This window comes from Leptosomus discolor, chromosome 19, assembly GCF_034619465.1.
Source record: "Leptosomus discolor isolate bLepDis1 chromosome 19, bLepDis1.hap2, whole genome shotgun sequence".
Taxonomy (NCBI): domain Eukaryota; kingdom Metazoa; phylum Chordata; class Aves; order Leptosomiformes; family Leptosomidae; genus Leptosomus; species Leptosomus discolor.
This window is the reverse complement of record NC_141409.1, coordinates 3,818,729-3,833,716: the sequence shown is the minus strand read 5'-3', so window position 1 is coordinate 3,833,716 and position 14,988 is coordinate 3,818,729. Positions and strand designations below refer to the sequence as shown.

Here is a 14,988-nt window from a genome sequence, read left to right as displayed (position 1 = left end):
GGTTTCCATGAGCTAATATGCAAGACCCAAAGGTCGCTGCTTTGAGGCCAGCCAGACTTGTCACGCAGCAGGTGAGTCACGTCCGACAAACCTCCCTCGGCCAGGGCAGGGGACATCAGTCCTCCACTGCTACGACGTGAGCGATGCCTGCCCCGGCCACGTATCGGCACAGCGCTGCTCACACAAGGAGCTGATGGAGGCTCTGCCCGTGCTAGAACCGTGGGCTGGATGTCTCCTACTGGTGCCCGTGATGCTGCCAGCCAAGCTGGTGGCAAGTAAAGCAGTTGAAGGTGGGTCTACAACCCATTTTCACCAGTGACCAGGCAATAATGATGCTGGTACAGCTGGTTGCTTTGTGGCCCTTGTACTGGGACAGTTGGCAAAATCAAACCCACTGTCCCCAGGGGACCACAAGCAGAGGACAGAGCAGCTCGTGACAGGTTCTGGGAGCAACTCCTGGGACACTGTTCCTGCCAGCAACCCCCAACTCTCTGCACGGAGGATAACTGCCCAGCCCACCCACGCAGGCCCATCAGGGGTGCAGGGTGGTGACAGAAAAAAAACAAACCTACATGATTTTGGTGTGGCCAGGGCTGGACCTGGGTGCAAAACTGCCCCGGGGAAGCACCCAGCACCTGCCACCATGGGGTAAGTGAAGGCAAAAAGCTGTCGGTACCTCCTTGCTGCTCTGGCTGCCTCCACACCTCTCACGTGGGTGGGAGCTGAGTGTGATGAGCTCCTGCATGGCCGTGTCTGCTCCCACCTCTGGGGGAAACCTGCCAAACTAGTGTCACCCAGTTTACTCATGGGGACAGTGTGAGCTGAAGCCACTGTGCCACCCCAGGGACCTGTCCTGGCACAGGGTCCCAAAGGTGCTGAGGCAAGCAGCACATCAGAGGTAGTGGCAAGAGCCTCCAGCACCCAGGGGAGTTACGAGGGTGCAGCCTGGCAAGAAAGAGGCAGAGAAACATCCAGTGGGTGCACATGCCTTGGGTAGCCACACACGGGGATCTAAGAGTTTCACTCATTAAACTGAAAGCCAAGAGCAGATCAGTGTGTTACAACAGCACAACTAGCCAGAAAGCACAGAAAGGCAGCTCAGGGCAGACCAGCAGTGAGCTGTGTGCAAGACCTGATGGCCTTTCCCTTCCCCAAAAGGTTGGGGAGATGGGAGAAGGACATGCTAGGCACCAAACAGCCGGTGCAACAAGCCGTGGGACCCTTGTTTGAGGACAAGGAGGGAAGACACATGGTATGCCTGATTTAATACACCCAGGGTGAGTGTTAGCAGCATGCTTCAGTTCCCTGTGAACATGTGGGTGAGGTGGAAAAATCCCGGGCACAGTGTGGGTCCATGTCCTGAATTAAGCTCCATGAAGAAAACAGAGAACTCAATCTCCCCAGACTGATCTTATTTCACCATTCTCCTTGGGGCTGGAGTTTGCCTTACAGACCAGCTGCTGCCGAATCTGTCAAAACTTCTTTTGCTTTCCCTGAGCTACCACATCACAGTTGCATTTCCCCACCCTCCCTATATCCTGTGAGCTTGAGATGGTTTAGGATGAAACCAGTTCTTTTGCTAGCAGCTGTTTCCCAACAGCACCCGTCACCTTTGCACACTCCTCCCATGGGCAAATATTCCAAGCCCAGCCCTATCTACAACTATTTTTACAGAGTCCTCCTAAAACCTGTGGTACATTGACATTTCAGCCACTGAAAACACCTGCCGTGATGTGAATCAAGGCTAATAAATGCATTCTATTTGTGTTATCACAGTTATCAGGTTAGAGCGGCACCAGGAGAAATCGTTTCATTTGGGTTTGTATCATCTCTCCATGAGACACCTGCCTGACTCCAGCACAGCTGCAGCTCAACCTGTCCCTCCATCTTTTAGCAAACTCTGACGTTAGAATTTCACTGCTCACCTTCCTTTCTGCAACCCAAGCATCTGCAGGAGCTGCAAAGAGCTTAAACAAAATGGGCTTGAAAAACAGAAAGACATCACAGCAGTTTTGTCTCACCATCCTCTTCAGATACGTTCCTGCTCGTGGCGTCCCATCATTGGCATCGCTTCTCAGCAGCTGCAGGACATAAGGTCTGAAGAAGAAATTAAATTCCCCAGACCCAGTTTGCCACTGCCTGTCCCCTTGCACAGTGAAGGGGCTTCTCTGGTGTGAACGCTCTGTGGGGTCCAAGTTCCTGGTTCCCCAGCTCCTCCCATGGGTGCCTGTGCACAAGGTACCACCGCTGGGAGATGACCCTGCGCTGGGAATGTGGCCTTCTCGGTGTCACGACACAGCCCTGCAGGGACTGTCACTGTGGCAATGCAGAGCACACGTCCTCCCACCCCAAGGGTGGCCAGAGGAAATGTAAGGCTGTTGTCCCCCCTCTAGGGCCGCCTCTTTGTGGCCTTTAACCAAAGAGATGTGCAGTGGCGTTTCAAAAGGCAGAGTGACAGAGGCAGAGACCAGGAAGGAATCTGGTCCTGCACCCACAAGGACAAAGTCCTCATCCCCCCACCAGCAGTGCCTGAGATCTCAGCTGCAGCTTCATAGCTCAACCACTCTTGCACAGCTTCATGTGTCACCTCCTGCCCCTACACCAGGCACCCCAGCTGTAGGTACCACCAGTCTCCAAGGACCTCGCACTGAAGAAGCATTGGCAAGCACCCCAAGGGGCACCACAGAGGAGATTGTCCTACCCCATCTCAGCAGACACTGCCATGTAACACCTAGACCCCATAGCCCCCCCCCCAGCCCCCCTCTCCCAACATTGTGTTTTCTCCTGTAGCCCTTTGTACAACCCCCCACTGCACTCATCAGGGCACAGCAAGGGCTGGGGCTCCCAAAGGGCCAGGAAGCCAGAAGATACACCACAGCTACAGGGCAGAGTCTCACCAGCAAGGGCCCCATCCCTCTGCTCCCAAGCATGGCAGATCCAGAGATGGTAGATAATGTTCAACCAGGAGTCCAGACCATCAGGAAATTTCCCCGCAATGAGGCAGGTCTAAAACAAGCCAGAAAAATCAGCCTGCAGTTCAGGATCAGGCTCAGAAAGGGTTAATCAGGGTGAGACCGAGCCTGATGATCTTCTGGCAGATCTTCAGTGATAAGACAGATCAGCTGGGAAATCAGTCCGAGGGTTAGGTCTGGATGACCAACATTGAAGACCAACCCTCAATACAACTCAGGCAGGGACTGATGGCCCTGGCAGAGCTTAAATGGACCTCCCAGGGCCCATGGGCTGGGGCTCCAGGTGAGGCTGGTCAGGGCCATTGAATCCTGTTAGTGCCCTGACACCCTGTGCAGCTCCTGCACCCCACCTGGTTCCCATGCAGCCCCCAGCCTGCAGCTGGGAGGGTGCTTTTGATAGTTTACCTGGCCCTGTTCACCCATCATTAGGACTGGGTGCTCAGGAGCAGTGCTGGGGTGAGCAGAGGTGGCTGCTGCAGGTCATTAAGGACTCGTTTGTGGAGGCTGCTCTAGGGACACCTGGGGGAGGTGGATTCTTTGCAGACCTTTTTCAAGCCGACCCTCAAACCCCTGCTGTGGGCTTCATGGCACTGCTCTACGAAAAAGTCTTGTCCGTGCAAAGCAGCAGCCTCTGCTGCAGCAGGGAGCACCAAGGCAGACCCTGCCCCATCCTCACCAGGGCACCGGGGACTCTCTGCCCATCCCAGCACGGCTGAGACGAGCAGGGATGGTGCAGCCCTGTGGGGGCTGGTGGGCACATGGGGCTGATCTGCTCTGCACCGTTACAGGAGCAGAAGGGCAGACACACTGGCTCCTCTTACACCCAGATGCAAGCCCCAACTTATCCCCTAGCCACTCACCATGAAGTCATTTGTCCCCAGTGCCCCGACAAACAACGTCCAGCAGACTGTGGGTGCTGCCACAGGGCGTCACATGGCTGGTGGTTGCTCGGCTTTGCACCACCTAGACCAACGCAAAGCAGGCAGGAGGTGTAATTGCAGCTGCTGGGCCCATTGTTAGACTAAATCCCTCTTGTTTTGTGGATGAGGTAAAAAGTGCCCTGCCAGGGTAATGGGCTTTCCTGTAAAGCCTAATTGCTCTGCCTTCCCAGCAGCGAGCAAGCAGCAGGTCTCCAGCAGCCAGCATGACCCCTTCCCCGCACAGCACCTATGACCAAGCCCCACGCTTGGGTGTGTAGAGGGTTTTTAGCAGCGACGATGCCACGTGGGTTGGTCACATAGATGAGAAAACCCGTCGTGCATTGCCAGGTTACCATCTGCATCACCCTGTCAGCAAGACGCTGCTGTCACCCTGGGTGTCTCTAGGGACTCCCCAAACAGCCCTCCTGGAGCCAAGGTTGGGCTGCAGGGGCTCTTTCATCCCTTACTTTTAGGGACCAAACTCAGCTGAAAGCAGCTGGCTGCACACCCGGCACCAGCCTGGTGGAGGTGGACCACCTACCTGCCAGCCGGGCTCCTTGGGAGCGAGGCTTAGTCCAGAAGAGCCGTGCAGGGCTAGTGGGGGGCCAGGACCAAGCACTCCCCAGTGAAACCTCTCCCTAACTCTCCTCCTGGCACATCGAATGCCGCAGCGTGATGCCTGTCCCCTTCCAGTTGTGGCTGCACTTCAGCGGCGAATTGCTGGTAATGAGCCATATCTCTCTAGGAGCTGAGAGCCTTTGAGATCAAAGATGCTCTTATACAAAACCAAAATATGATCACTGGCCTTTAAAGGCCAGCCTAAGCTTCTGAGGGAATGAAATTCAATTTTCCGTAGATCTAATTTGAAACCATTTTAACGCTCATTAAGATGGAGAGGCGCAAGCAGATTGTGCAGGCTGGAAGATAGGGAGGGGAAAAAAGAAGTTATTATTGACATTTTAGTTTAGGTCTTTATCCTATCCAGAGCTCCCCACTTCTGACCAGCGGCTTTGAGTAATGCTATTGTTAGCACCAGAACTGGAATTCTAATGCCCTTTTTATAACTGGCTTGGAAAAAAAATATTCCTGAAGGCCTTGACTGAATTCAAAGTAGTGGAATTTATAGTGATGAAAAGGTCTGAAGACAGGGAAACCTGCAAGTCCCCATGCTGTCACTCCCTATCACAGGGTGGTCATGATGCTCGCCAGCCCTGGGTGACCCCCTCTGCAGCACCTTCCTGGGGTACTCGGTGGTGGGCGACGAAGGAAGGGACCACAGCAGACGCCTGGTCCTTGTGTGTCCCAGCTTGGCAGCCCACAGAGCCGTCTGCTGGAGCCACTCGCCCGTCTGTTGGGTCACAGCCCTGGGGACAACTGTCCCGAGGGGTAATGCACCCCTCAGCAGCACCCAGCTCCAGCCGAGGGGTGGGACGGGCACGGGGCAGAGCCCAAAGGGGTATTTATCTGCCACTATCTGGGAGCGCTTGTGTGGAAATGCAAGATTTGGTAAAGGCGGGTGCGCCTGTCCAGCGGGCGAGGGTGTAGGGTGGTCCCGGGGGGGGGTAGTCTCGGTCAGAGCCTAAAAAAAAAGGAGCTCGAGTTGAAGAGCTTCCCGGCATCGCCCACCCAACGCTCTTTTAGAAACAAGCCTTTTGGCAACCATCCCCTCCGCCCTCTCCCAGCAAAGCCCCGGGGGAGGCAGCGCAAAGCCGGGGGCTGCAGAGCCGGCCCGGCCCGCCCCGCTGCCGGGCTGGGCACCAGCGCTGCTCCGTGTTATTTGTGTCTGCGCCTGCGGAGGGCAGCAAACCCCCAAAAAGCGCCTCCAGACCCCAAATAACCCTCCTGCTCCCCAGCCCCTGCCACCCCCGCACGCTGCGCGGGATGCGAGCATCCCCGCACTCCCAGCCCAGTCTTCGCAGGGTGCTCCGTGGGGAAAGCCCTGGGTAACGATGACCCAGGTGGCAGCAGCCTGCGCCTCCAGCAGCCCCCTCCTGGGGTGGATCCCACCTGGGGGCCCCAGCACTGCTCACCCCATCGCGGTCCTGCACGGAGCACCGGGCCGTGCTGGGTGCGTCCCCTCCCTGCACTGCCCACCCTTTGGATGGGGATGGGGACACCGTCCCCGGCCGTGGTCTCAAGCCCCAGTGCCTGCTCTGCTGGCTGAGCCCAACCACCCACCTTTGACAGAAGCAGGCACACCAAAATTATAAGACAAGCTCATGTGGAACTTGCTGGTGTCCTTGTTTCCCCTGCGCTGCAGGCCCTGTGGGTGGGAATCACTCCTACTTTAGGAAAAAACAAAACAATTGGCATATGGTTTCTAACCCATTTTGACCTCCCAAAGTACATGAAGATCTATGTTTTGGCATAGGGTAGCATGGAAGTGTCCAAGCACACAGCAACTCCAGCCATGTGAGGACTGGTGGGCAGCATCCCCAGTAAATGGTGGCCAAGGCTGATCCCAGCTCAAGAAATAGTTCCGGCTGTGGCTTTGGGTGACCCCTTGGATCTCCTCTGGCTCTCCCCTGGATCTCCACTGCTGAAGAGGAGGTCTATCAGAGGGGAATCACAGGGTACAGCTACAAAGTGTTTGGATGTACCACGGTGCTGTGTCCGGCCAAAGACATTTGCATGTTGGCAATGTGGATTCACACAATTCCCCAGATTTAGCGAGGGCCGTACAGCACAGTATGATGAAAGCTGAAGTACTTCAAGCCACTGGTAGAGTCAGGGAAACAAACATTAGTCTTCCTGCTCCAGATTTAGTTCTTTATTGATTTTCCAGCTGCATCCAGCAGTCGCTGTCCCAGTGCTCAAATTGCCCATTAAAGACATCAAAGAAATGAGAGGAAAACAAGACAGCGTTGTGGTTTTGATGAAAAACGTTAAACATCCCAAACAGCGCTTTCTGGAAGGAAAATTTGTCCTTCTTAGGGTGGGGACTGGCTTACATTTATTCTTGAACAGCTCAGAGACACCAAGGGCTCCTGGCTGCTTGTGGTCTGGGGCATGGCCACCTCCCCGGCTCCCGCTGCCCTCGTTCCCTGCTCTGCTGGCAGCACCGTGACCTGCAGGAGGGACTCGGGGGTCCTTTGTTTTGCTTGTCACCTGCATCAGATTCAAAGGTAAACATAAAACCAGTTTCAAAATCCCCATGACTGCACTGGAGTGGACATGATGTCCCCTGTCTGTCCGTCCGTGCTGCTGCTTTCCTTCGCCTACAGGCAACGCCCCCGTTGGTGACTGCAGCTGGGTCGTACCCTGCAGGTCTGCCCCAGAGCCCTGACCTGCCTCTTCGAGGGTCCCTGGGACCAGAGAGCTGGCCCTGTGCTTGCACCCAGCTCTTCACCACAGCTACACACGGAGGGACCCCAAGGGCCTGGCCATTGGAGATGCTGTTGGCACCCCCTCGGCATGGAAATGTCCCCACCTGGGGGTTTTGCTCCATGAATAAAATCCACAAGCCCCTCCCTTGTAAAGAGACTCCAACTCAAGGAGCTGTGGTTCAGCAAGGCATCACCCCGGGGTGCAGCAGGGGGCTGTCCCCAGGCTCCCCTCCCTCACCCAGAGGTGTCCCCAGAGGGGAGGGCTGCCACTCGCTGTGCCCAGCGCCAGGCCGGCTGTGCTGACTCAGCAGCTCACACCCTGTGTAAACGCCCGCCAGCTGCTGTCCTGGCCGCTGTTTGCTCAACCTGTGCCTCTCTGTTTGCCTTTCGGGGGGATCACGATGGAAGGAGATGGCCTTTTGGCTGCCAGCAAATGGGGCAAGGCAGCTCCAGGCACCTGCCCCAAGGATCGTCCAGCATCTCTGCTCCTCCAGCCCCTGCCCAGGGTCAGTGCAGGCTGCTCGGTGGCTGCAACCCATCAGCAAGACCCAACTGAAATCCTTTGTGGAGCTCTAGGAGCTAGAGAAAAATGCACCCGCCACAGCATAACCTGGCTGTCATGCAGCCAGGAAAATTATTTATTAGCATTTCCTTGCAACAGAGATATGGAAAAAAAGCACCCGCCTTCCCCAGGTGCAAACAGCAGCAGCTGCAGCTTCCACGTAGGGATCTATGTACATCACAGTGTAAAGTCCATCAGGGAAAAAATTCAATCCAAGTTTTAAAAAAACTCCCCATGTACAATCTAAAACCAGGAACCAGAAAAAAAGTGGTTGAGAAAATAGGAAAATAGGTTGGGCCCCTTCCTCTTACTATAAAATATATGTATTTCTAAGGCGACGTTTCACAAAACCAGAAGCGACGCTCCTAAAGAGTCTGCGCTTGCAGCCGAGGACACCGCAGAGACACAAATCCCACGTGAGAAGCTAGTGTAGAAACGAAAACCTCCACCCACCCCATGGCCTCAGTGGTCAGCATAGTCCTTGGTCTCCACTCCAGTCTCATTGAGCACCGTCGTCCTCATGATGGCCTCAGTGACCGCGTAGGGGTCGCAGTTGGCCGCTGGCCGCCGATCCTCAAAGTAGCCGTAGCCGTCTTGGCCGACCTGGCGTGGGATGCGGATGCTGGCGCCTCGGTTGGCCACGCCAGCAGAGAACTCGAAGATGTTGGATGTCTCGTGGTGGCCGGTGAGCCGCCGGGAGTTGTCCCTGCCGCCCCGTGGGTCGTAGACGCAGATGTGGTAGTCGTGCCGCTTGCTCAGCTTCTCAATGGCAGCTTCGATGTGTCTGTGGGGGAGGAGAACAGGGCTGGGTTTGTCAGTAGGTCCCTTGATGGGGTGTTCCCATGGCCAGGAAGTCTGTCACCCCCTCCTCCTGTGCAGGGACAAGGACAGCCCAGGGGACACTCTCCAGCTGCTTTTCACTAAAATGAGCTGGGACAGCCCCCGCCCTGCCTGCTGCGGCCACCCAGGTAGGGAGACACATGCGCTATGGGGAGCTGCCACATGGCCAAGGACACCCCAGACCTCCTGGGCACCTCCCAGGGAATCCCCCCAGGACTCACTTGAGACCCCCTTCTCTCCGCATCTCCTCGGTGCTGTAGTTGGTGTGACAGCCAGCGCCGTTCCAGTTGCCGGTCATCGGTTTGGGGTCCAGAGTAGCCACAACCCCAAAGTCCTCACAGACACGGTGGAGAATGAACCGAGCCATCCAGAGGTGATCCCCCATCTCAATGCCTTCACACGGGCCCACCTGAAATTCCCACTGGAAGGGGCGAGAGGATGGGCTGGTGAGGACGGGAAGGTTCATGCCTCTCCAGCCATCACATCCCTGCCACCCCTAGCGAGGGCTGCCAGCCTGGGGTACAGCTGAGCTTTACCCCTTGGGAATCAGCAACAGGGATGGGGAGCATCGAGCTAAGCAACAGGACAGCTTTGGCATGCAAAAAAGTGGGAATAAACTGCTCATGACTAAACAGAGCAAAATCAGAAGGTTTTTAATCAAAACAGAGGTAAATAAGCACTATTTCTGCCTTTGAGGCTGGTGCTGGGGCTGCTGGTGTGCAGGATCCCCAACCCACACTGCAAACAGGGCAGGGGACTAACGAGGAGCCTGTTAGTCCTTCCTGGGGCTGCTCCCGTCCTGGCCAGAGCCGGGGTTGCACCACCCACGATGACTAAGCAGAGGGTGACACATTTACGGCTGGTGGCATGGCCTGGCCGAGACCAAGCCCAGGATGCAGAAAGCAGCCAAGAAGGACCCTGAAAAAGTCAGGGCAAACAGCAGGGTCGTTAAAAGTCCTGCCTCAGCTACACTGCAGATAACCCCCCCGCTTATCACCGCCACATCAGCAGCAGGAGAGTCAGCGATTCACAGGCTGCACGGCCAAGTCGCTGCCGGTCAGTCTGCCCACCCAGCTAATGCAATCAGGGACTGCCTCCAGCTAACCCCTAAATAAACCCAAATCCCCCCCAACCGCTCCCCAAGGCCATATCCCACCCAAGCTTCCCGGCTCCTGGGGTAGAGGAGCAGGACACAGACACCCGTCGCTCCACATGCTGCTCCCGCAGCCTGTCCTGGCTCAAGCTGGCCCCTGCATCCCTGCTCCATGGGGGAAGGAAAGCGCAGGGGAGCACCCAGCTCCGCACGGGCTGTGTGAGCTCAGGCCGAGCTGTGCAAGGAGCTCACCCGCCATTTGGCTCAGCTGTGATTTTGCCCCCAAAAGCAGGGATTTGCACGCCGGGGTGAGTTTGGAGAAAATCAAACATGCACATTTCCATCCTAGCAGTGCAACTGCCCCCATCTAGACAAAAGTGACGTGGGGAGTAACTGGATTTGGCATCCCAGAGGAGCTGGGAGTGCCACACGATAACTGTTATCCACCACTGAAAACAGGGTCTGAGTGGGGCCGTCCACACGTACCTGGGAGGGCATCACCTCTGCATTGGTGCCACAGATCTTCACCCCCGCGTAGAGACATGCCTTGTAGTGGGACTCCACGATATCACGCCCATACACTTTATCTGCTCCAACCCCGCAGTAATAGGGGCCTGGAAAGGAAAGAGGAGTGACCACCCAAGTAAAGTTTTGGGGAGCAACAACAGCGCTGCAGCATAATCTCACCACTCCCAGGTACCAGCCATCAGCTGCAGAGGACTGACAGGAATTAAATGGTGTTGCCCTCCACAGGGCATCGAGCCACCGACCCCTACTCCAGGATCGGCAGCGTGAGCAGTTCCTCTGTGCAGCCTCAGCCTTATCTAGGCAGTTAAGCAGGACTTGTCATGCATCAGCTGGGAGGTGGCCAGGAGATAAGGAAAGCTTGGCTTGGTCTGCCCCGTGGCACCTCGCGGACCCTCTGAGCACATCAAGCGTCCCAGATTGTTCTGACAACAGCCGACATTGTTCATGGCTAGAAAATTCAACTTGTTGCATTTTATATGGCTCTTCCTCATTCAAGCAGGTCAGACGAAGATCTTCTCCCCTCTTGGGGGAAGGGAGATGTTGAAAGCAGCTGCTCTCCACAAAAAGCTGATTAAGTCAGTCTGGGAAACCCCTGGCTCTTTCCCAGGAGGCAGCTGAGGCGCTGCGCCTCGCTCGCCGCTGCAGGAGGGCATGATGCACTGGCCCTTTCCCCGAACAGCCATGGGGAGGAGGATTTTCCAGCCGAGTTCAGGCCCTTGCCAAACAAGCTGTGCAGCTCAGCTGTTTGTGCAACCGGGGTCTGGCGGGAGCAGCACTGCCGGCCGGCTCATGTGAGCCGCAGGGCACTCAGTGCTCTGGGCAAACAGCTCCTGACCTCATCCCGGCTCCTGCCTGGTATCAACCACGACGAGAAAGCTGCACCTGAGGTTGGGGACGGGATGCCTGCTGCCGGGCAGCACCCCCCAAGCACCAGGATGGGAGCTGAAGGGAGCGTTTGGGTTGGGGAAGAGAGGGAGCACTTACCCTGTGGGCCGGGGAAGCCGTTGTCGGGCCAGCCGTAGGGGTGGCCATTGACGCCCAGCAGCGTGTACTCCTGCTCCATCCCAAACCAGGGGTGGCTGTCCTTGACCAGGTCCATGACTTTCTTGCACGTGTGCCTCAGGTTGGTCTCTGGGAGCAGAGAGGTCCGGGTTAGGTGCATGCCGTGGGCGGGCACCCATCACGCTCTGCTCCATCCCACTCAGAGATCAAGACTTCACCACTGCCAAGTGCTTCCCACAAAATCCTTAAGGAAACGGGTGAGCAAATCCCCTCTTCCTGCAACACTCCCTGCTTACCTGGGCAGATCTACTCCATCACCACAGCATCAGGCCACAGGCCAAGAGGGTTTAATTGGCCTGCTCCCCAAACCACCGCTGATAGTCCATGAACAAACACTCTCCACCTCTTCTTACACAGCAAGAGACCACGAGCCATACCCCAGCCCTGTCCTACAGGCACCCACCAGATCTGGGAACAGGGACTGTACATCTCCCAACACTACTTCACCCTCATCCTCTTTCTACCAGCCTCAGCTTAATTATCCTTATCTTTTTCCAGCTCCGTGTTTTTGGACAGGCTGTCTGGCCCTTTGTGCTGCTCAGGGCAACCAGGGCTTTGCTAGGAAGATACAGATATCAGAGAACCACCTCGGCATGGGACAACATGCCAGGCAAGGGCAATGAGAGCTTGGATCGAAACAGTGGGGGAAAAGAAGGCTAAAAAAAAGTTGTCACAGGGACAAGCAGCCTCCAGGCCGAAAATTCTGCCTTTAAATCACAATAAAAGACCCCAGAGCCACTACAACATATGCCCAGAGCATGGGGCTGGAGAGGAGCAGTGACATCTCCCTTGCACTGATGGGAGAAGGGGGGGAAGATTATTCCCACTCCCAGAGCCCACACAGCCCTTAATATCCACAGAAACCCACCCTGGGAAGAGCTGGAGAGCACAGCCCTCTTATTTGGGTACTCTAGGCTGAGCTCTCTGCCCCAGCTCCGGCACCGGGAGCTCCAGTGCAGAGCAGCTGCTGGGCAGGAACTCAACCAAGACGTTTCCCCCACAGCTGAAAGGCATGACGCTGTTTGAAGAGGAACCAGCCCAGTCTTTCACCATCGCTGCCCACAGCCTCTCCTCTCCCAGGCAGATGTGTGCATTACCCCATCTCCCTCCCCCACAGCCAGAGGGGATGTGGCCCCGCTTTTCTGGCAAATAACCGGTTGTTTGCCAGCAAACAACCCCTCTGGGAGGCCCTCGGCATGTTCCTGCAAACCGGCTCCCCCTCCTCGATCTGGGGCTTTGTCAGACAGGACAGACACCAGGACTGCAGACTTCTGCCTGCAGCGATAAGACCCAGCGCCGGCGTGCTGCGGGGACGCTTGCAAAAGGTCACCCCGAGGTAGCCTGCACTGCCCCAGCACCTTCTGCCTCCTTTTCTGCAGTGGCCACAAACGCAGCACGTTAAAATCCCTGCTGCTTCCAGCTCCCCTGTGGTAACCCCGCAGCCCCAGGGGCTGGGTGTGCTCGGGCTCAAAAACCGGGTGACGCCTTCGGCACACTCGAGTTGGCAAGCGCCGCGAGCTCCACGTCTCGCTGCTCTCCTCCTCGCCCTGCACCACGAAAACAGGTTCCTGTAAACAACTGCCGCCACCAGCACTTGAATTTTGGAGCCTCAGGCCAAGTGCTTGGTGCTGAACTGCTCCGCAGTGGCAGCAGTCCAGAGCAAGCAGCCCCTCGGAGAGATGGCACCCTAAATAATAAGAGGGTGACCCTTGGGAGCAGGGGCCGTGCACGTTGGAGGTACTCACCTGCGGGTTTTCTGTTGTACTTCAGCACTTCACAGAGCACCAGCTTGTTGGGGTCCAGGCAAAAAGGGTCCCTGAACATGCGGACGGGCACCAGGAACATGTCGCTGTTGGAGCCCTCTGCCTGCGCCGTGCTGGAGCCATCGAAATTCCACTCGGGGACATCTGTGAGGCAGGAGGGGGACAGAGTGGGGAGCGGGATTGGGAAAGGTATCTCTCACAGGGATCATGCCAAGTGCTGGTGGCTTAGACCCGGGATGGAGCACCCAGAGGGCACAGAGTGCCACGGGACAACAGCCACAAAGGTTTTCTTGCACATCCCCGGCGCCCAGCAGTGCTCCCCAAGTGTCAGTGTGCTCAGCCCTCCAGCATCACCGGGGCACAGGCAGGATCAGCCCCAGCCACTTCGCTTCCCTGTGCCAAACCCCATCCGGATGCCAACAAGTCTCTGTGCGTGTTTGCCTGGTGGAAAGAGGTGAGGATCTCATCCTCCCCTTCCCACCCAGCGCTAATGACAGAGGTTACGGATTAACAAACCGCAGTGATGCAGGCCAGGTATTTACCCCACCGCTCAACAGAACCCCACGAGACAACCGCAGCAGGCATCACCAGTGCCACACAACCAGGGAGAGCGAGTGCCAACTCCCACCGCCCAAAGCACCCCAGAGCTTTTCCCCGGCGATGCTCGGGGCCCTCCACCATGCCACCCATTGCCCAGAGGGCTAAGCAGCAGCGTTACCTTCGATGCTCTTGGGCTCCTTATTGAGGGTCCTGCTCTTGCAGCGCACGCCCTCCCCGCTGCCGTCGATCCAGACGTAGGTGACCTGCACCAGCCCGTCCTGGGGCAGCCTCATGTACTGCTCCCGCACCAGCTTGTTCAGCCTGGAGCTGTGCGACACCGACATGGCGACGGCCCTGCGAGGGCACGCGGGTGAGTGCGGCATCGCCCCCCCGCCTATTCCCCCCGTTTAGTTTAAAAAGCATCACCCCCCCCCCCCCCCCAAAACAAGCCACCCCAACCTTCCCCCCGCCCGCTCGGCGCTGCACAAGCACCTCCGGCCCGGCCGCCCCCCGTCCCCGCCGAGCAGAGTGGCCCCGCGCGGGACTCGAACCCGCGGCCCCGCCGCTCACCGGCCCCAGCGCTACCCGCGGCCGCACCCGCCGCCCTTTATACGCGCCCCCGCGGCCGCCCCGCGCGGGGGGGGAGGCGGAGCGGAGGCGGCTCCGCCCCGGGGCGGCAGCGCGAAGGGCCCCGGCCCCGGGGGTTACCGGTGGGAAACGTCGAGCGTGACTTTTCTTGTCAAAATATTGCTCCTTATAAACAGCGTCACAGTGTTAAAATAGCCCTTTATTAAAAAGAAAAAAAAAAAGTTATTTGCTAAATAACTTGTTATTTATTAAAAAATACCAAGTATTCCTTATTGAAAATATTATTTAGCACCTCCCGCCCCCTTGCTGCGTGTGTCCTCCCTCCAGCACTTTGTTTCTGGCGGGTTCCCCTCTTACACACGAGCGGGTGTTTTGCCCCAAAGCCTGGCTGCAGCGCTGGGGGGCGCGGGGCCAGCGAGGCCGGCGGCACGGTGCGCTCCCCCGGCCCCCCAAAAGCCTCGCCGGGACCATGCCCTGCGGAGCTGTGATGCCTAGGAACGGATCGGGGTGCCCGGCCAGCCATGGGGACACACACAACCCAATCCCTGGGGACAGGGGCACCAGATGTCTGGCACCCCGAACACCGCCCCTGTCCCCCCCACCCTGTGCTGGACACCCCAGGGATGACTCCTGCCCACTTGGCTTCAGCCCCTCTGCGTTTGCCTCCCGGGTGTCCGGGCTCTGAAGGAACAAAAGGCTGAGGGCTGCAGGGAGAGCTACCAGCAAAACCACTGAAATCACCCACTTTGGCCCCTCGTATCGATACACTGCTGAGCTAAAGGGCGATTTTTTAC

At 57.2% G+C, this 14,988-nt stretch overlaps 1 protein-coding gene across 1 annotated transcript; it reads right to left on the bottom strand.

The window, feature by feature from the left end:
• Positions 1–7,821: 7,821 nt before the first annotated feature.
• LOC104340818 (glutamine synthetase) lies at positions 7,822–13,989 on the bottom strand. The gene is made up of 6 exons (XM_009946038.2): positions 13,785–13,989; positions 13,049–13,210; positions 11,226–11,372; positions 10,200–10,327; positions 8,842–9,041; positions 7,822–8,564 (listed from the first exon to the last, which is right to left on the bottom strand). Exons 1-6 carry the CDS (start codon positions 13,987–13,989, stop codon positions 8,243–8,245), a joined length of 1,164 nt encoding a protein of 387 aa, XP_009944340.2. The 3' UTR covers positions 7,822–8,242.
• Between the last annotated feature and the right edge of the window lie 999 nt (positions 13,990–14,988).

What these genes read in the sequence shown, in the direction of transcription:
- LOC104340818 (XM_009946038.2), bottom strand. Translation starts at nt 13,989, where the DNA reads ATGCCGCACTCACCCGCGTGCCCTCGCAGGGCCGTCGCCATGTCGGTG. An exon ending in GGAGCCCAAGAGCATCGAAG is followed by an intron (nt 13,211 to 13,784) that starts GTAACGCTGCTG and finishes CCTGCCTCACAG; the next exon opens with ATGTCCCCGAGTGGAATTTC. An exon ending in CGGAGAGAAGGGGGTCTCAA is followed by an intron (nt 8,565 to 8,841) that starts GTGAGTCCTGGG and finishes CCTCCCCCACAG; the next exon opens with ACACATCGAAGCTGCCATTG.